A 22542-nucleotide genomic window follows, 5' to 3' on the forward strand; every position below is an offset into this window, starting at 1 on the left:
AAAACTATTAACCACGCTACGTTAATTTCATTAGCAAGTCTGTCTTTCTTGTTTCGGTGACCGTGCTCCATCCATACACACCGGGCGTACATATAAATCGCATTAAATGCGCTAATTAGTTGGTCAATTAGCGTATGCTTACCGGATTGTTTTTGGCTCTTTGTTTGTTGGCCAAAAGAGGACGGCTTTTGGGGGCGGGGCTGCGACGGTGGGGTCAAAATCGGAGCCGCACCACCGGCTTTTCGACGTCAGCGGTTCGATCGCCCAACTGTCGCCACATTAATAAATCAGTTTAAATTAATTCAGTTGACAGCTTTTAGTCAATATGGTTGATAAATTGTTTTCTTTTAATTTCGGTTTTGGCTTGGAAACCTGCAGCTGTTGCCAAGGGGGAAGGCAACACTTTGCTGGTCATTAACAGCCTTTGATTTTGTTAACTATCTCATTTTGGGGCCATAATTCTTGTGGACACTGGCCGGGGTGCCCGCTGCAGGTTTTTAGTGGAATATAAATCGTGTCCCCATTGTTTCAATGATTCGTAGTCAGGAAAATGTGCTTATATTGAATTTTATGGTTATTGCTTGGAAGGGTATGGTAAAAGTACAGGTTTAAGCAGGGCCATCTTGATGGCATTTATTCTGGAAGATGGGATCTCGGGGTACATTTTATATCTAAACATCTCTCAAGTAACCCGCTTATTTTGGTTTGCTGGAGGTTATTATAACTTAAATATCGAAAACAAAACTAAATTCCCTCACTGTTCCTAGTCTCGCTGAGGATCTCGCTCCAGGACATGCTGACGGTGTCCTGATCATCCTGGTTTTCGCTCTGAGCCCTCTCCGACTCGGCATTCTCGAACTCGGCCAGTTTTTGGAGTCGCATCTCCATGCGGCGTTCCAGTTCCTCGGTACTGCTGGGTTTCCGGGTGATGGGAGTGTCCCTGCCGTAGAAGGACGACTCACTTTTCGGCCAGAGGGGAGTTGGAGATTCACCCTCACTGGATGGCGAGTCTAGGACACTGAGATCACTGACACTGGCTGAATAATGCTCGGAGTTAGCATCGAACTCGCTGCTAGGAAGTGGGGCATAACTGCGGGCATCACCTCCTCCCTTTAAGGGGGCCTCCCGATCCTGACTTAGTTTTATCATCAGACAGCGACCACGGCACTTGAGCTTCTCCAGCTTGAGAAGCCCAATCAGATCCTCCCGGGAATCCATCTCCACGTAGGCAAATCCCTTGGGGCTCTTTCCCTTCTTCGGAATAGTCAAAGAACGGACCGAAAAGCTGGTCAGCACCTTGTTCAACTCGCGTTCGGTGCACTCCATGGGCAAGTTGCTGACCAATGCCACATAGGGTGGACTGGTGGGCACCTCCTCCTCCAGATCCGGTGTACAAACCTTCTTTGGGAGATCCCCGTTTGCTTTTTGGGCCTCATCTTTGTGCAAATATAACTCGGCGTCGTCCACCTGGGAAGTTTGCACCCGTGTCACGTGCAACATGTCCTCTAAACCCTGTCCGGATTCACTGCCGGAAATGGAGGACACGGATGAGGAGCCAACGGGGGGCAACTTGAAAAGCCGAGATGACTTGGACATCTTCACAAGGGCAACAAGCCAAAGGAGAAATATATTTTTGAGGTTAAGCCTTGGAGTCTGCTTTTGTTTATTTTGCTTGTAAGCTGTTCAAGTTTTTGAATAATAAAGCAAACCTGATATTGTTTTCGTTTAATTTTTATTTTGTAAGAAAGTTACTTAGCTGAATTGTATTACACCTGGCTAGATTTCAGGTGGAAAAACATGTTCCGAAACCAAATCCAGATTTGTCCAGATAAATGCGTTCAGTAACACGTACACTATAATCAATTTCGAAAATAGAATAATTAGCAAATATTTTAAAACTATTAACTGTGGAAAAAACTAACTAATTTAGAGACTTCTTTGCATAGTGCTAACTTATTTAATTATACAAAGAGTGCAAAAAAACATTTAAATTTTTAAAATTGATTAATTGTTCTATTTCTTAAGTCCTTGGATCGGCTAGCCTATTATAATGACGTCAATAAAAGAGTAGTTTATTGACTTTATTGCCGTTAAATGGTTAGAGTACACAACCTAATACAACTTTCGTCCACCCTAGTCCAACCATTACAATATCTTGTTATAGCTACAACCTTGATAGAAAGCGTAGTTCACTTTATGATTCGAAATTAATTACATATCCAGTTTGCTCCCCAAGAGTAACCCCAGTCAATAAGACCGTTAGCGCCGTGGTATCTCGATATGCGATCGCTATCTTTCCGGTAATGTCAACTCATAATTCTTGTGGTGCGCCAGCCAAAGTGCTAGATTCAGTACTCCCAGGCCGCGATCTCGTTCTGCACCTGCCCCAAGATTCAGATTCAGATATATATCGACCATCGACCAGCAAATGCCAAGGTTCGCGGATCCCAACTGACAACTCTCGGAGTTGGCTGGAAAATATCAAAGGTTCAGCAAACAAATGGCATGGAGTTGGGCCCGAGTTCGAGTTTGAGTTTGGCTAATGCACGGATTGTGTCGTTTCTGTTTGCTGTTTGCCAGCTTGGCCGGCTTGGTGGGTTGGGCCCAGGCGGGGGGATGGAAGGAGGTTTCCACATTAGGCAACTGGCAACGGGCTACACCCATATTTCGTGGAAAATTGGGTGCGTTAGCCAAACACAAACTAAGGTAAACTGATAAAAATCATGGCCTGCAGCCCGAGTGGCTGTTCGAGTGGAGTTCGGAGTTTGGGGCCAAGTCACACTCGCAGTACGTGTCTGGGACCGGGCATTAGCAACAGACAGGCTAAAATATTAGGCCAATTATATTTCAAAAATCTACATGACGATGAAGTTGACGATGGCTGGGTCATCCATAACCCAAGCCACAGAAAGAAACCAGTGGAAAAACACATTGTCAAAATAAGATACGAGCTGGCATCCTGCAGTTCTCAAAAATGTTGATATAAATTAAAAACTCGTTTGAAGATAACCATTTTAAAACTATTATTTTATGGTATTCTAATGATATAACAGATTGATTTTTTATTTAAAACCAGACCATTATCATCTCTCAGACAGATAACTCATATCATGACATACTACTGAAAATCTTTTTTTCCAGTGCGAGTACAGTGTGTACACGAAGGAAGCGTCAAGTGGCCTCCGCCTCCTCTGTTTTTTCACCGGTATCTGATGCTCTCGCCGTGGAACGTGCACGGGCATAAGTCTGGTGTCTGGAGAGCTACTCGTATCTGGGCACTAGGATCGCCCGCAGATACACGGAATTTTCTTTTCTTTCGCTTAGTTTCGAGGAACAGTCGGATTGAAATGTGTAAGGGGCGTGTGGCAAAGGTGCAGCGAAGGTAATTAATTTCGAGGATTAGGCATTAGATTTGGCGATAGCAGCGTGTCCCCATAATTCTCGTATCGAGGGGCCTGACGAACACGTCCACAGAGCCTATCTTGGGCCCATCTTGATGGCTCTGGGGTTCCTCGCTGGGTCTTCTTTGTGGGTCACCAAAGGGCAGCACAGGGAAATTAATAATTGGATAGTTGGTATGAGTTGCATTGGGTGCAAACAATTTGGCTTGAGGAGCATACAAATTAGGCTCCTCTAGGTAGTACCAAGAAACCAAGACAAAATAAAAACAAATTATACAAATAAATCTAAAACAACCCATTATTGCTAAGTAAACTCTGATGGAAAGGTACACCACAATTACCAGTTGGTTTTTAATTTAAATTGGTAATAAATATGTGATTACTCATTTTCAATGTGTCAATTAGCTTCAGCCAACATCGACGCTCGCCACTCATCAAAAGCCTAATTCCCTCCGAAACATAAACCAGAACAAAAATTTTAATTTCTCGATTGTTTTCGGTAATTGAGCCCATTCGAGTAAACGGGAAATATTAAAACCAACAAACCACTAATTATAATACCTAATCAGCGCTTTCTTTCACCGCTGTCTGTTCATTCCGAGGGCTCAAACTACCCCAAAACCCCAGCCCAGTGGGTCCAAAGCCAAATTCAAAACCAATGCAGAGCACACACGAAGTGTTCCACATGACAGCGTGAATAATTTGTCACCAATTGACGGAAGCCCGAGGAAGGGCGGTGCCAGAACGAAAACCGTCATCAGGTAAATGCAATTAGCCCCGACTCGGGTTTGATTGATGTATTTCGAATGAGCTGCGCCGGGGAAATTAATTAGCTTTAAATTATGTCGGTGGCCCGAATCTGGGGAGCCGGAGCTCCTGCCACACCCAAAAACACTCCCGCCCCTACTCCGAGCTCCAGCAAGCTCGAGCACCTTATTAATTAATCAATTGGCTTCGGCAAATTGTCTCGATTGGAGCAATTACCGTGATTTGGTTAAATGCAGCTTATGGTCAGCTGGAAAATGTTCGTTAGGGGCTCGGCAAGGTGGGTAACTAAATGTTTGTGCTTCTTGAGTGTTGGGGTCTGCAAGTACTATTGATTATGCTGCCATCTTGATATCATAAGCTAGGAGTCGCATATTTTGCATATTATTAGGCACAATGTATTGCTGTTCAAAGGCCACCCTTGGAGCAGATATGGAGAATATTAAGAACTTATCGTTGGTAATTTATTTTCCCCTTCCCTGATTTCAAATTCTATAACTCCGCCACCCCAAGGCTGGGCAATCTCTATGGCTATCTCATTTGCGGCGGAATCAGCACAGATGACTTCACCCGGTACCAAAATCTGGGGACTCAGATGCCGCCCCAGCGAGTCTCGCCGAATTTGACAAATGCACGGCCTGAGCAGGCTCGAAATGTGGAAATTTATCAATCCGAGGGTTTCACGCCGGTTCCGGTCCGCAGAGAAACGGCACCGGGAAATAATATGACTTTGGCCACGGTTATCAATAACCGGCCATCGATATTTTATGAAAATTGATACGCCACGCAGCGGGGAGCAAAATAAAAATAAATAATAATGGCCATTATTGCAGTTTATCCCGTTCCGAATAGTTTCGCCCACTCGTCTGTTTGGATAGCGGTCCTCCGAGTCCTTCGCCTCCTGCGAATCCTGCGAGTCTTCGGCGATGCCACTCATAAGCGAACTAATCCGTCAAAATTTATTGCCACCACCGAGGGGAGCCTCGTCGAGCCAATTGATAACGTGCGTGTGAAATTTATCAAATAAATTGAGGACATAAATGTCAAAGCTGCGCATGATTCACACACAGACAGTCAGCGGGTCGGGGAATCCCCTTATTAGCCAGCTTCCGTTGGCCAAGGAGTCAAGGAGTTCGCAATTCGGGTCCGGGTCCCGGGTCCAGTCAGAAGTCAACCCCACATTGGATTAGCTGACAAATTTCTCCAATTTCCAAGCGAGGCGAATTTATTAGAGTCCCATCAAACGCCGAGCCGCGAATTATGATTGTTTATTCATGGTAATCACTTATGTTTCCAGTTCACCTAAAATGTTAATTGGATTTATTTACACATTGCCTGCTTTTATAAAGTCAATTAATTTGCATAACGACTTTCCTGGGAACATTATAAAAGAGCTCTTTCTGTTTAAAACTAACAAAAATTAATCATATAGCTTTTTTAAGCCTTAGAATATATAACAATTTGATTGAAAATCATTGAAAACTATATAAATTGTTTAACAATATCTTTAAAATATGGCTGTTATTATTAGCACTCAGTTTAGAGGTTACTTATTAATTTTTATGATATATTAGTATTTACTGATAGATTAGTTATTTCTTAAGACATTTCGTTATAAAACGTATTATTTTTACTATTATACAATTTTCTCATCCTCAATATGTGATTCCATTCAACAATATTGAAGATAAAAATGTATTTAGTTAATAAGTCAGCAAATACTTTAATAATATGATTAATATAAAATTTTCTCTTCCTTAAAATTTAATTTTATTGGCTGAACACTACTTAAGATTAAATTGTATTTAACCTAATTTAATATATTTTCTGAGTATCATCATGGCCATCATCTGAGCCCTGTCAGAAGTCAATCACTGAATCACGAGCTAACAAATCCGCCGATTTCCAAGTGGAACGGTTAACTGCCTCTGCACATTTATTAAAAACCCATCAAACGTTAAGCCCACAAATTACGATTTGCATTCAGATTCAGCTGGCGAAATTTCACCCACTTCCTTTCCCACCTCCAAGCCCGAGCCCATCCCATAGCCATTTCCATTCCGATTCCGATTTCCATTCCGATTCCCACTCCCACCATTACGCGGCGTAATCAGAAAGCGTAGAGAACCGGAGTTCGGATTTGGGTTTGGGGTTTGGGTTCGGGATCGGGCTTGGGCTTGGGCCGGGGCCCAGCTCCACTTGGAGTTCGAGTTCCAGTTCAGTTCCGCGTGGCCATCATTATTCAGAATTTAGTTTACTTTTTGCAGCTCCGCCGTTTTTGTCTGACGGCCCTGTCTCTGGCTGCCCGACTCTGATTGCATATGAAAGAGGTGAACGCTTTTTCACGCTATTATTAAATTTGGTTATTTCGCTGGGATTTGGCGCGGGCGAGGTGAAGGCCCCGCGAGTCGGGTAATGACAATGCATGATGGCACGCCCTGATGGAATACCAATTGGACGAGGCGGCACTGCGAGAAATGGGTCGGTGGGTTTCACCATTTCTGAGATATGAGAGATAAGTTAGGGCACTGAAGATAAATAGGTAATACTGTGATCCAAGAAATATAATATATAGTGTTTAATAGATACATTTATTTAACATTAAAATACTTAAAATTGCGGGAAAACTTGCACAATATCATAATTAGAAGATACCAAATAATCCTATAAATGTTTTTAAACCCTTTAGAACTGAATAGTTCCTTGTACAGACCCGAAATAAAGTCCGTCAATCAGAGCGATTCAAGGAGCTTGCCGCATTGATTCCTTGTCATTGTCCCTTCTGGAAACCAACCCCATAAAGCAGTCCAATGTATTCCACCTTTGTCCCGAAGGCTGCCCGTAGAACACCATCCTAATCCCAACTAATACGTCGGCACAAGGCAATCGCTGTAAACTAAAAACCGCTTCCAAGTTTGACATAATAAATAGCCCGGCAATGGGAATGGGGCTCTTAATAAAAGTCAATTGGCAAGCCCCCGCCCCTGCCCTGCCCGGCCCTGCCTCTCTCCAGCTCGTCCTGTTGGACGGCCATTTGAAATTTTAATAAAAAGTCCTTTTATCGCACTTAGAAGGCCATTTAGTAAGCTAAATTATACCCGAGTATTATCCGAACCAGGACCGTCCTTCGTCCTTCGTCCTGCCCGACTCCGGCTCCCCGAAAATCTCAATCCCAATACCGAAACCCGAAATCGTAGTCAAATTGGCCATGTTAAACCGCACAGCAGTTTGGCCCTTGTTGTTGTTGACCCGACTTATCTCTCTGGCCGAAACGGAGCCGCACCGGCAACGTAAACTTGCCGCAAATTGGCCAACTTGCCGCTGCTGCTGCCGCCGCTGCATAAGTCCAATTTATTTTTGCTTTTTTACTTCAAAGCGAAGACAAAAAGGCAGCAGAACCAAATCGAATTAAGCTCAAATCTACATAAGCTTTTTCTCTCTGTGTGCCGGTGGATGTGCGGCCCAGTGGTACAGAATACAGTGGGACCTTAAGCAGAATTTCCTGTTTAGTAGGTATTCTATTAGATCCTATTATAATTATTACAGGCTACAAAAAAGTCAGATAGATTTCTGATTACATAGATAATCGAATTTTCTTTTACATTATTTTTACTAAAATTTTTTTAAGTTGAACAAATATGAACTTATTGCTGTGTAGAGTTAAAATATTTATAAATTTTATACGGACAAAAACTGCATTGTAAAGAAAATTAGGGAATAAGTGAAAATAAAGAAAGAAATCTTGAGTTTATTAACCTTAAACTAATAATATAAGGGGTAATTGCTCTTCTACTAAATTAGTTTATTTTAATTTAGTTATTTAAAGCTAGTTAGAAATGCGTATAAAGTAGGTACCTTTGGAAAAACATTAAAAAAAATACTAATTTTGTATACCAAAATAGTATTTTTTGCGTTTACTTAGGATTGTCATCTCGACTATTCAGTATATGGCTTACATTATTTTTTGTGGCGAACTCCCTAACTTCTTAACCCACTGTGCCCGGGCTTCCTGATGGCTCCTCTGCCTTTCGGTCCATTTGCTGGCTCTGGTGTTGTTGCCGGGCATGAATTACATTTCTCTTTGCATTTCGCCCTGTTGTTGTTGCCGCTGCTGTCGGTCGGTCGTTTCCATTTTTATTTCGGTTTTCCTCTTTTTTCTAAATGCTAATTTATGGGCATGTGTTGCCATTTGGTTGCCGTTGGGTAATTTTAGTGCCCACCGAAACACAGAACACAAAACACACAGCCACACCGCCACAGAAACAGAAACAGCAACGGCAACGGCAGCCGAAACAGGAAATGCAGCAAGCGAAATAAAAAGTGAAGTAAATTGCATATTTATGAATCTGTCAATTGTTTATACTTTTATGCATTCGGCATTTGGGGCTATTGTTGCTGCCGCTTTCGCAGAACTTCCCAGGTTGTTATTTGCCCGCTTGTCCGCTGATTGTTCCTGTTGTGCTTTCATGTTGCTCTTGCTGCACAGCAACAACTTTGTATATTTTTCAGATCGAAGGCATTTGTCATCTAGCTTATTCATACTGGTATTTCCCTTTGTGGATTATTGTCAGGGATGACTAAGGAAACCAAGAAAAACCCTATTCTGAATATTCTTAAGTGTGTTAATAAAAAATAATACTAATGAATAAGTTTAAATACCTGTTTAAAAATAACATTTTTCTAGTGGGAAAACATTGCTGTCAATTATTTTTTAGTTCATAGTTGATTTTTAATTTGTTTTTTTGTTTTATCCTAGCACTTTATCTCTTCCATGTCCAAAATAAACGTAAGCGTTTTTCTGTGTGCTTTGGCTTTGCCACGCCCCTGTTTTGCCTTCCGCCCCTCATAACATATGATTCCATTACCATTTTGGTATTCACATTCGAGACCGTTCTGCTTCTCGGTTGTGTTGCTGTCGTTCTTGCATGAATTGCAACTGCAATTGCCGCGGACCCGCCCCCTTTCTGACCCCTGGCCGCCGCCCACCCCGCAACCTGCACCCCCTGCCACCCCCTGCCACCCATCGCTGACCGGCCGGCAGACAAAACAAACGCATTATAACGAAATGTTGGCAAAAAAAAAGGAAAAAACACAGGGAAAACAACGAAAACAAGAAGAGGAAAACTTACACCTATTTCCTGTAGATGTCCGTTCATGCGTACACTGTGAGAAATGCTTGCTGCTCGCTTTTTCTCACAGCGGTGAGCTTCAAAGCTGACATTTCCTTGGGTCATTTTAGATATTTCGTGGAAACTCGAGTACAAAAACAGATGTAGTGGCTATCTGACATCATCTTGCCACTTTTTGGTTAAATGGAAGTTGAACAAGGTCTATTTGAAGAGCTCCAAGACATTAAGGCAGACATCTTACGGATATGCCGGGAATTTGAAAAGCTATGTTTACACAGTGGAAGTATCTTAATGGTTAAAATATGGAAATTAGTCTTTACAAACCATTTTACCAGATCTTTGTATGCGATTTTTAGATAATTAATGTTATTAAATAAAGAAGCTAATAAATAGATTTAAGTTAAAGAGGAAGTTTTATTAAAAAACAGAACATTTAACTTAAATGATTTTAGCCTTGCAATATAAATTTAAAAACATAACAACTTTCATTTAAATGCTTCTGACTTTCGTATTTTATAGAACATGCAATAACTTTGTTATAAACATACAAATAAATTAGAAATGTTCTTCGAACAAAAAGCTACTAAGTAGAGCAAAGTTCGTATCCGCAGAGGTTTATTTTAATAGGAAAATTGTTATGTGAACCGTGGTCCAAAAACCCCTAAAGACGTTTCTTCTAGTGCATGCAATAAACTTAAATCAATAAACAAAACAAAAGAAACAACTTCCATTGTCTGAAGTGAAGGCATTAAACAAGTCGAAAGGTATAAACACAAGCTGGCAAACAAATAAGGCCGAAACCGAAGCGAGGCAGCAACCGGGCCGGAGTAAATGGTTTGGCATTGCTAAGGGAAATGGGAATGGAAATGGAAATGGCAATGCCAAAGACACGGCAGCAAAAACCGTCGAAATTCCTTCACAGAACATTTATTTTCGGCTGCCTTTCGTTACACACATTGATTTCTGAGGCACTGGCCACTGCCCCCCGCAAAACACACACTCCCGCCCCTGCGCACGCGATGCAATAAACTTGAAAAAGGTAAATTGCTGAACATATTTTGTATCTTTCAGATACCACAACTGGCACCCGAAACTGCAGCGCCAGCAACTCAAACGCACTGAGCCAAGAAAACAAAACCGAACCGAACGGAACTAAGAAACCAAAAATCAACCGGCAGGAGGAAAACCAATATGAAGATGCCAACCTGAGTGGAAGCGCTTCTTTACCTTCCGTCCTTAGTTTTTATATTTATGCACTTTTTCCCCATGACAACTTTGGCACTCAAACAGCTGCTGCTGGATAAATATTTTACTGGGCGCCCGGGAAGCTGCCATCGGGGGATTGGACAATTGGATAGGTAACAGATAATCTTCGGGGGCAATAAGATATCAAGGTTGTGGAGCCAGCGATGTACGGGTGCTTTTAGTTTTGACAACACAATTGCAGATGCTTTTTCAATCTGCTGATGCTTGGATTTCTCTACGGTTTTTGTTTATGATGGTATGTTACTTCCCTTTAAAGGACTGCAGTATTCTGCTCAAATAGTTTTCCAGAACTTAAGGCTTTAGATATTTTTAATCAAAGGAGTCTTCCCATGCTAATGAAATGCTCGAGTCCAATCAAGATCTCAAATAGATATATTGAACATATAGGATGTGGTTAAACTTATTGCTAGATTAAATGTTTTATTTTATTTACTTATATATAAATGCTTTGAAAAATATTTTCTTAAAAATAGCACCTTCTACTCATAAATATTATATGCTTTTTTTATATATATAAATGTTCTGAATAATATTCGCGTAAAAAAACTCCTGCTCATAAATATTATTTATTTAAGCACAAGACAAGGCAATAGCTCCATTATCAGCAAATGAATACCCACAGCAATATGATAATAGCCACACCTTCCTCGCCACAGCTCGAACATGCAAAAACGAAAGCCGCAGAGATAATTAAATTAACTGGCAAGTTAATTCGGCTTAATAGCCACCTGGAAAGATCGCTCGGATCAGCCTTCGCTTACAATGTAAGTTACATAATGTAACTGCTATTTTTAGCGAAAAAACCCGTTTCCCTGGTGCTGGCCCTTATCTTGCCGCTTAAGCAAAGCCAGCAAAAACGTGTCCTGTCGCTGTTCCGCTCCTTGACCACACATTTATATACACTCGTACATTTCTATAGAATGGAATCCGCAATGCGGCAGCGCGATACACTCGGTGGATACAGAAAGGAACTCGAGCGGGGAGGGCGGCTAACCGTCGGATAAAGTTGGAGGAACTGACTATCTACGACAGCAATTCATTGTGGATACTCATTAGCAGCAGGTAAACACATTTCTGGAACATTGCTTTTAATTAGTAAAACAGACGCCCGGTGTCACGGGTTCAACAAAGTAAACCAAACGGAAGGGCCCCAGCCCGTCCGTCCGCCTGTCCGCAGGTTTGTCCGCCAGTTTGTCCGCCAGTCACCCTGTGCCTTTTTAATTGCAAGAACGTCAAAACATTTACCAAATTAACGCAATCCAAGCTCAACTAAAATGTTCGGGGCGAAAGAAAACCACCGAAAAACACGAAACTGGAGAAAGACGCGAAAAAAATCTACCCCCAACCGAGGAGGAAAAAACAATGCTAAATGTTCGTCAATAGATTGCAGTCAGTGTGCGAGGGGACAACTGAACTTCCGACTCTTATCAGATAAACCTGCTCTAATTTGTGTACACTTAGTCAACGGAACGAGGACGAATGGGAAGTGGAAATGATAGTTGGCCGGCGATATATATGGGATATATAATGAGTCTCAGCTGGTGGACAGGCCGGCGAGCACACCAAATCACCCCGGTCGAGGAAATGCTTTTTTCAGTTTTCATTTAATTTCACTGAGTCGCAAATCGTTTTTATTTTTTGTGTCAGAGATATACCCTTGAGACATGCTGGGTATTCGTGAATCGCAGTGCGTCGGGGACTCCAAATGGACTGGGGAATGTGCAATTAGGTAATATGTTACAACATAACAAATGCTAAATTTATTTTTCTTCTTTATATAGTTTCGTATTATTATTTAATTTTTATGGCAATATCATGTTAAAATTTGTATTATATCAACATATAGGTAATACTATGTATCAGTTTGCTATGGACTTTTTAACTTTTTTAACGCATTTTATTCTTTTTTAAGTTATCAGTATCTTTATCTTATAATTTGTATCTTTTAAGACTTAAACCTTTTCAGATGAAAAGGGTATTCATAGTTTGTTTGCTTAAAACAAGGGGGCTTCTTTCTATTTCTTTTTCAGCAGTCGCCTAAGAGTTTGTGTGTATCTGGGTGCGTTTTTTGTCGTCTTCTCCTTCGTTCTTTATACTTTTTCGGCTCATGTAAAGTGTAATATATTTTTTCGGTACTTTGCAGCGGACAGATACATTTAAAGTCATTCAGTGCAGACATCCCGGGCCGAGCTGCGGAGGGTTGAGGCTTGTGGGTCGGGGGTTCCGGACTTCGGAGGTTTTCGGGGTCAGTGGATCGGGGAGCGTAAGAGACAGCAACGAATTAACTACAAACGACTACACATTAATGCCAACTTAACAACAGAAGCCGTCCAAGCGACAGCCCAGAAAATGTAGGGGGAAAGGGCAAGGTGTTCTCGAAAGGAAGAGGCGATGGACAGCATAAAATACCAGAAGCTAACGACTGCGAACGGATATACGAACGACTGAAGCTGCTCGACAAACTGCGGGTGTGAGCGAGAGATCCGCAAGATACAGATACAGATGCGCGATACAAGATACAAGATACGACCCTGGACATGGTCACGGGCATGGCTAAAATACAATATATTATGCGTGCGTTGCCTCTTTTGCCCCTGCTCTTTTCACTTGGCAACACCGAAATGGAGACACCCCTACCGCCGGCATTCTTCAAAATTAACATACCACGAAAAGTACACAAGACAGAAGAAGTGTTTGCCATGTTGCTAGATGGATGGATGGATGGATGGACGGACGGATGGATGGATGTGGATGCATGCCCCGTTTCTCGGATGCTTGGCCACTTTGGAGAGCAAGTTGCTGGGCCCGGACAGCTGACGGCCAGTGGATCCGATGACCGGGTCTGAGGTTTAAGCATATGGTCGAGATTTACCCAGTGAATATGGGTTACCCTGGAATCTTGCCTTCTTTCACCACATCACTTAGTGGCTGATTAACCTAAAACATAGTGGTGTGCCTTAAAATGGCTTCTACAAAAATATGATGGAGTTCTGATGTGATAATTTTCTTGTATTAAATAAGTATAAACTAATAAACTTTATCTTATTTTATTGAATTTTTAAACTAGTGGCTTAAGGACCTCCTCATATTTCATAACTCACATTAACATTAAAATTTTAAGTTATCTCGGCAGCTTAAATGGCTTTATTTCCCTCGACCCATCCATTATTGTGCCCCATTTTATTCTATTAAACTAATGGCAGGCAAGACATCTCAAGTTTAAGGCTTATCAATCCGGCTGATCTTAGTTGGCCGCGAACTTTCTATTTTGTTCTTGGCGAAACCATGGAAAAAGTCTGCTTTCACGGCCCATTCACGTGGATCCAATTAAAGTTGCCACTCTGGCAGTTTTCCCGGCAGCCAGCCATCGGTGGAGCTTCTCCCTCAAGGAGAGGAAGCCGCAGAGTGCTTTGACAACATCAAGGACGATGATGTGCCTCCTCCGGATGGCTTCAATTATAGGAAATTGCGCAAATCCTTCAAACTTTCACCCGGCCCAATGATAAAAGTTCGGCGGCAAATCTGCCCAAGTCGTTGGGGAGCGGAACTGCCATCTTATTAGCGCTCTTCTCGACTTTCCTGTGACACTAATCCCGCTGCAAGTTCCCTGCACTTCAACTTCGAGTTGGCTGCACATAAGCCCGGCTTATCCACCCAAAAATAAAGCGAAACAACAAGTAAACAAAAGCAAGCCCACAGCCCGGCAAACTGGCAACAAAATGGGGCGACGTCGATGCCGATTCCGATTCGCGATTGGCACTGCGATTGCGGTGCGCAGCTCCTCTGGAACAGATTAAATTCCAAATTGTTTTTCACGGCCCGACAGACAAGTCCTGGGTCCTGGCCTCCCCTCATCCACCCCGGCTTTCAAAGGGCCTCTGCCCCGGGCCCAGGCTAATTCCCCTATGCAATGAAAACAATTTGTATCCTACTCTTTTGTTCCTACCCTGTACTCGGGATGCGCACAGATGCGGGTAGGACACTCGCTTAAATTTCTAAAAAAATATTATTTTTTAACTTAAATATTGAACAAGGTTTTCCCTTCCAGATAAGATTGATTGGGACAAACCGTATTACTAGCTAGCTGTTAAAATCTATCAGTACAATTCGTTAACTAAATCCCTTTTAATTGTGTAATATTATCAGGAACCTATAGGGAATTAATACAGTTCTCAACTTCTGAGGTTAGCATATTTGTATACCCCGTGACTAATGAGTATTTCATGGTCCTGGTAATTGTTTCTAGGTTACTTGGTTTCATTGCTGTTCTTTACTCTTTCCGCACTGCCTGAACAAGCGCGTTGATTTTATCAAGCTTATTATATGGGTCGTGGTCGTATCATCAAGCTGGGGTGCAACCCTTTTCGGGTTCTTGAGCCGCTGCAACAACAATGACAAAGCCTTTCCGAGATCGCTTAAGGGGAGCGGTAGATCGGGATAAGCACATCCAGCCCAAGCCATACAGAGCCAGAAAATATTATATTTATATTGTATAGATAGGTTTGGTCTTAAATGCAACTAATAGCCTCAAGCTAGAAGTAACAAGAAGGATTAATACAATACTTTTGTCATATTTATGAAGCAAAATTTAAGTAAAAAAGATAATATAATATTTCTCCCAGTGCAGGCGTCCATTGCAGGCCCAGCTGGCATCCTGGCCCGCATGATGCGCTCACATCCACGTCCATGTCCACATCCAAGACCCTTTCGCTGGCGGTGGTGCCCCCAAGTGCAATGCAGCGCGAAATTCCACTCATTTTTTAACAAGTTCTCAACGCTTTTGTTGCACAACAATGCGAAGGTTGAGTTTGAGTCCGTGGAGAATCGGGGCGGGGAACTCGGAACCCAAGGGGAACCCACAGGGACAGGGGCCGTGGCACTTCATATCATAAACTTAAGTACCAGCAGCGACCGAGAAGACAGCGTCATCTCCAGCCCTCCTTCCTTCATGGCTCGTCTCACTCTTGTGCGTACTCCCTTACCTTCAGAAAGGTGACCCAAATAGTGCTGGCAAACAAAAAACAAACAAATATATCTCTTCTTGCTTTAAGGGGTCTAATAGATATCTTTAAAAAATTTAGTAGCATTAGCGGCAGTTATGGATTTTAAGATCCTAGAAAAACGTAAATGCTGAAACCTAGATGGAGGTATACAAGAAATATTGATAAGTTGAAGCAGTAAGGAAAGATTGATTAAAAAAATAGTAAAAATCAGATTATCATTGGTAGAATTTTATAGTATAAAAGAAGTACTGATAATTGAAAGGCAATTGATCTTTGGCAGGCTTTTATAGCACAGGTAAATTATCTATCTGTTTTTAAAATATCTCTATGCTATTGATTGATTTGCCATACCATCACTAATAGGTTGAGTTACTAGCTTGCGTGTTGGTCCTGCAAACACACAAAGATTTAAGAAAAGGTGTTGAAAGATGGATAACCACTTTCTAAAAAATCCGCCAGATGGGCAGCACCGATCCCAAGAAACCCAAGAGCCAGCATAGTGTGCCAACGTCAGCGGCTACCGGAGTGGCTGCTACGCTTTCGGTGCCCGTTTTGGTTCGGTTCTGATGATGACATTGACAGTGGACGCCGGCGGACCCTTGCAGCCCCTCAGCGCGCCCCGCGCAATCAGCTGTTGCTGGCGGACGGGCGGCTCAAAGAACTACCTACGGGTGCGGGCTCGGGTTCGGGTACTTAGAATGTTTTGGCACAATTAAAGCTGCTGGTCGCCTGTCTCACTCAGCTGACGTTGTCGGGTGTCGTCAGTGTCTCTGTCACTGCGGTTGGCCTGTTGTTATTTATTTGCCTTTGCCTCTTTTTTGCCATCCAGCCGCACTGTGATCTCAGCAAGTGAAAATCCGCGGATCAAGGCAGCTACTTATATCAAAGAAACCGCCACGAGCAACAGGATCCTCAAAGATAAGCAGATATATTCAGATACAAGCAGGTATTGTCAGTTTCTAAAAATAAATTAATAACTTTCTTATCCTTTAAATAGCGTGGGTCTAGGAAGTTTAGGTGTTGCTACCATAATATTATTTTAGTACTTAACTCCATTAAATAACTTTCTTATATTAAAAATATCTTGAATCTTATAAAGATTAGGTGCTAACTTATAATTCTCCAAATATTGGAACCTTTTTATCTTATTAATATCTTGAATCCAATTAAACTTATTATTTTTCGAGTACTTTAACTCCGCTGAACAACTTTCTGATATATGTAGTATTTCTGATAGGTGTAGCCCATTTAATATTTTAATTTGGATTGTTTCATATTTTGTATAAATTTTGAAAGCGCTTAAATAAAGATTGCAGTTTAAAGTAAATTAAGTAAAATGCTTGAGGAGTAGGATTTTTACATGTTTTCTATTATGCTTTGCAAATCATTTGATACCCCTTTAACACAAATAGTTGTTAAGGAATATTTATGAAACTATTTGTTCTGCAGCTTTTTGGGAGAAATGGCTAGAGATAAAATAGTTCTTTTGCCAGAATTCATAAATTTAACAGTTCCGATCCCCAGCGCAACTCTTTCTGGCTGAAAAGTTCGGACCATTCCCCCGGGCCTTTGCCCAGTGTGCATTGTCATTGTCCCATCAGCGTTTTGCTGTCGCTGTCATTATTGTTTGCTTTCTTGCTGCTGTCGGTTTTTTGTAACCTTAGAACTTCTCAAGTTGTTGCTGCCTTTCTCGCAGCCTTTGTAAATGGGCATAATACCGGAAACCCGCAACACAGCGGCAACAACAACCGCCGACAGTCGGCCCGATCGACAGACTATGGTAACCAACCAGCCAAGCGAACGAGCGACCGACTGACACCGACGACGACAACAGCTGAGAGCGTGCACTGAGAGAAAAGTGGCCTGCAAATTTTGTCACGCATTACGATGGACCACCAGTAGTTTCTGGGCTGGAATCTTGCTGGAAATCCTAGTTATAAAATCTTTCGTCTATATAAAATCCAAAAATTAAATTTCAACTTACCGATTGTATATATTTATGATATCAAGCAAACTGAGGATAAAGGATAACATCTTAGAAAGGAATATATTACATCAAAACTTTATATTTTCTGAATATTGCTTAGCGTTAATTACTGTTTTATTAAAACCACTCAGATATTTGAACTTAAAGTTTGGGTATTTGGGTTCAAGTGAGTACTACTTCATAATGTAATATAGTTGAGACTATACAATTCTAATGAAGAGATCTTCTAACCGAATTTTTACGACTTTTTGCATACTCATAATTCAAAATACTCAATGATTCAAAAAACCTGATTTGACCAAAAGTAAAAGAGCTCCAGAATTTATCCTTGCGTTTAAGTATCTGAGATCATTTAGTATCACACCCCGAAATGCAGTGCATACCTAACAGATATTTTTTTCCGTGTCGAAATGGAGCTGGAGTTGGACACAGGAACCGGGCGAGGAGCGGAAAAGGGGATCGGAAAAGGGGAGTCGGGAAAAGGGAATCGGGACAGGGATGGGGTATCTTGGTATGTGGTTCGAGCAGCTGAGTTCTTGCCGGTGCGGTTCGGTTCGCTCCGCTGCCTCTCACTCATTTCATAACAAAACGCCACAACAAAGATCAAAAACAACCAGAAAAACAACAAGGAGTAGTTTGGGCTAAAACCTACCTCTTAGTTAAGTAGAATAGTGTTTTTTAAAACAGGAATCGTAGTTCCCTTATTATTAAAACATATTAAAAAATGTTTGTTATTTTGCTACTGCAACATCTGTATAAAGGCTGTATCTATATCTAAAAATAAGTAGCTTTTTTAGGATTATAGAATTCACAAAAAAAGTTTAAAAATTCATAAGAAAACTTTTTGGAACATTATAAAAAAAGGTTGACTTGATTTTGTAATTTGATATGTTTTGTTATTTTGTCGCCTACGAAATAATATTTAATGCTAAATAATATATAATGCGATATAGTTTCAACAGTTGCTTGTTTTTTCAAGTCTAAGTACAGGGTACAACGAGCTTCAAGACAAAGCCGTGGTGGTGTCTTGGTCGCAATCCCTTTCTCTGCCGGAGTATGAAAAACTTGCCGGCGGTTCCGGTGAAAATTCACGTTTAACCGAACAATTAATAGAATCCACTCGACAACTGCACAATTTACAACATTGTGTTCTGTCCACCGAACTCCGTCCCGGGCGTCTGGCGGTTCTGTTTGTTTGTCTGTAACTGGCAGCATAATTACCACATATTTTCCGTAAGTGGCACGGTGCGAAGTTCCCATTTAGCCAAGTCGGGGCCCAGAGCTGGCCACTTCCCAGACCCCATGCCACGGGAAATGAGATTCATTCTTGGCGTTTTTCCCTCCTGGTTCAGTCTTTGTTTTCCGCAGCATTCCCAAAATGCTCCACCGGCGGTATGATCACCACTCGAATCTTTCGCGTTGGGAGTTTACCAAATGCCCCGGAAAACTGAAAGAACAATTCACTTTGTTAGCGTCTATGATATGGTTTAATTAAATAGAGGCGGATTATACGGGGAATTCGGTTTAATTATCCATGATCCGGACTAATAATACCTATCTGGGTATGATGAAGAATCTTATCCCGATGTTATTGTTGCAGATAGTTACTTACTGCAACATGCGAGAGGTCTTACTTCTGATAAATGTAGTCCAAGACAAAGTTAATCTTTAATTCATTTCCGAGTTAATTTTGGATGTTAAGGTATATTGAAAACTTGCCGATTGTATAGGGAATGATGATCTGCGTGATCTGTTTATATATAACCCATCTTGATAGTTATTTGATAAAAAACGACCTCTTATATTATTTCAATGGAGAACAGGAACTCCACTTGTAATATACATAATCTAAATCAAATTAAATTTTTTCCCCATTTTTCAAATAAATTAGTTTTGGATATATTAGTTACTCTAGAAAAAACGTGTAATTAATTACCAAAAGATGCATGGGAACTGTGATATCAGACTCTGAAAGAATTATACTTTTAGTGGTATATTGGATCCAGAACACAGAAACCCTTGGGCGATGTGGATGCCATGACCAATTCCAATTGAAATCCCCTTTTTCATATTTTCATATCCGTTTCTTTGTAGTTTTTACCCCGCAGACGCCACAAAGATCATTAGCCGATGGCCGTCAACTAATTGATGAGCGTAAAATAAAGAGCCAACTAATTTTTAATTAAAATCTGTATAATCCACCGCCGAACGGGGCTGGGGAGACCCACCGCAACGGATAAGATCTAATTGCCATAATTAATTCTCATATAATTTGGGCGGCGATGGCGACTACTGTTTTGTGTCTGGGCCCGTGTTTTTGGGGCCCATTTACATAATTTCATAATATGCAAATGCATCTGCATCGGAGCGAGATCGAAGATAGAAGCTATTAAGGGCAGGGCAACCAATCACAGATGGACTGGGAGGCCTCTCCAGAAACAAATTGCAGATCGGTATCTTTTGATGCGTAATTAATAACTGCAGGGGAACCCTTTAGAGGAGGATCCAAAAAGTAAAAAATAAAAACCTGGCGAGGGCATAATTCGTAATGCGAGACCGAAGAGGAAATCTGGAAACCGCAGCGCAGACAATGGGGAACATGTTCAGAGGAAAAGTTGAGTGGAAACCCCTGGAAAATCCGGGTCTGTTTGTTTTCTTGCTTCTCGTTGCACCCATTGTCGGGAACCTACCCGACAACTTTATTGATAGATTGCGATTTCTGGGACTTCTTTTGGCTGCCGAACAAAAGGCAACAAGTCTACAATTACCTTTTGTCAATGCGTGAGTTCTAAAGGAGGTGAAAGCGTGAATTTGCGTAACAATAAACTTTTGGCTCGCTGATTTATAGAGATTTAATGGAGAACTTTCCCAGGCAGGCATCTTTAGCGGCAGATCGGCGAAAGGACTGTCATTTGCATGATAAAAGTCGCGGTACTCCAGAGGGAGGGTATGGGAATGCATTCGGGATGAATGGGTGTGTCCGTGCAATAATAACAAGCTCCTTGGTGCACCCTGATCGCTGGGTTCACGGCGTTTCACAACCTGAGCTGAACCCCAAAGATTTTCACAGTTTTCCAACGCCGATTTCCCCCTTTGTTGTTTGCCAGCGCAAAATTATGACGCAATTTATAGTTTTTGAGTTCCATTGTTGAGGGATTTCGGCCGAGGCATAACTAAGATTTATTTCCGGCTTTGTGAAATTTACACCACATGCCACCGGAATCGGTTTCTCTGGCCAGCGCAGCTGTAAGTTCGGCGAACCGGGCGGGGCGGTTTGAAAAGAACAAAGTTCTTCTTTTTACAACGTGAGAATCTGCGGATCAATCCCGCTCAGGTTTGAATGGGCATATACTGGCGTAATAAAAATGTTTATGGCCCTGGCAACCGGCTGTAATCCGTAATCCCCGCCCCGGTATCCAAACAAAAGCTCCGCCAGTCCTGCATTCATAGTTCTCCCCCGGGCGAGCGTTTGTCTCGAGAATCGGTCATGGCAATAACTTTAATCTGCCTTTCATTGATTACGGTCTGTTCTTGGCGACGTTTATGCCCGTAACGATGGATGTGATTTCTGATATCTGTTTATGGCCCAGGAAAATGCGGCTTTTCTGCTTGGTGGTTGAAAGATGCAGTGGAATACATTAAAGTGTCTAAATTGCTGGGATATGTGTACAGTCACGTTGGGAAACATTTACATATCAGGTATCAGTTTACTATCATCTCGAAAAAAAACCTAAAGTTAAATAAAAAAATCAAATTGCAATTTTAAATTTATATTTAGTAATTGTGTTTCAACGTTTTACGGATAAGTGCATTAAGTTATCGTTTCTTCTTAGAATATAGTATTAGAATTACACAATTTATTTTGTTTTGACAACATTGTTTTCCAATTTATAGACCTTCTTGGGCTTTTCCTTAATTCTTTTTATAAAAAATACCCCTTGGGGACCTTGGTCCGACTTAGTTAAAAAGATGGCATCAGCGAAATGCAAATGAGAGACCATAGTTTCTTATCGCTGAATAAATTGTCGGTCAATAAGCATATGGTGGACCCAAAAAGGCATCGCCAGGAGCATAACTCATCGGGGAATTGTTGCGGTCTCTAGTTTCTGACAGACTTGCCCCGGCGCTGGTGATGCAACAATATTTCATCCCAATAAAATATGAAATATTACGACTCTCCGTGGCCGAGGAGGAATTTCGGCCTCGTATCGCTGCAATCATAACTCAACCGGCCGGCGTTATGTAATCCAATACCAGAACATAAAGTGCACGAGATGTGGCACTCGTTACGTGGCTCTATGTTATATGCTGCGATAATTTATGGCACTTGCCCCGATTTCCATGTCACCGCCTGTGTATAAATAACAAATTTCGGTTTACGACACCGATGATCTTCGCTGACCTCCTCCGCCCCCGCGGCATCCGATTTGTACTCGAGATCTTTGGGGCCGCCGTCCACAGATCATTTGACAAACCCGAGACAACGACTGGCTTTGTTCTCGCCCCGCCGTACGTAGTTTCATTTCAAAAACACTTGATTTGTGTGCCATCAAATGCGGACTCTATTGGCGGTCATTTGGACAGATAAGAAACCAAATGGAGCTTTAACTTTTTCTTCAAAGTTTTTTCTAATTTGCGTCAATTTTCTGTAGGGTTGAGTCTAGAATCCCCAAAGTTGCAATCTAAAGCCTAGTACTGTTCAGATACTTCAAAAGAAAACTATATAATTACTAAGAACATTCAAACTTTAAAGTACAATTGTTAGATTTATCACATCAAAACAGCAGTGCATTTAAAGGGCAAGCGTTCGCATTTTAATCGGAAATAAATCCAACAAATTCCATAAAACGCAATTATATTTCCAAAGTTCTTCAATTAATTTTCATTCGAGTTTTCAACTTGTTATTTCAATTCCGACTCATTAGTGATTGCTGCTTTTCCCTTACTATACGACTGTAATAAATATGTTGGCAGCGAACCGAAAATAAATA

The 22542-nt window shown here is 41.5% G+C and overlaps 1 protein-coding gene across 1 annotated transcript; it reads right to left on the minus strand.

Moving 5' to 3' along the window:
* Positions 1-607: 607 nt before the first annotated feature.
* Positions 608-1683, minus strand: LOC108028167 (uncharacterized; the record flags this gene model as incomplete). The annotated part of the gene is made up of 1 exon (XM_050885979.1): positions 608-1683. A coding segment is annotated over one exon (939 nt), but the record flags the coding sequence as incomplete, so codon positions are not given.
* Between the last annotated feature and the right edge of the window lie 20859 nt (positions 1684-22542).

Source organism: Drosophila biarmipes, chromosome 3L (genome assembly GCF_025231255.1).
Source record: "Drosophila biarmipes strain raj3 chromosome 3L, RU_DBia_V1.1, whole genome shotgun sequence".
In the NCBI taxonomy this organism is placed as follows: Eukaryota; Metazoa; Arthropoda; class Insecta; order Diptera; family Drosophilidae; genus Drosophila; species Drosophila biarmipes.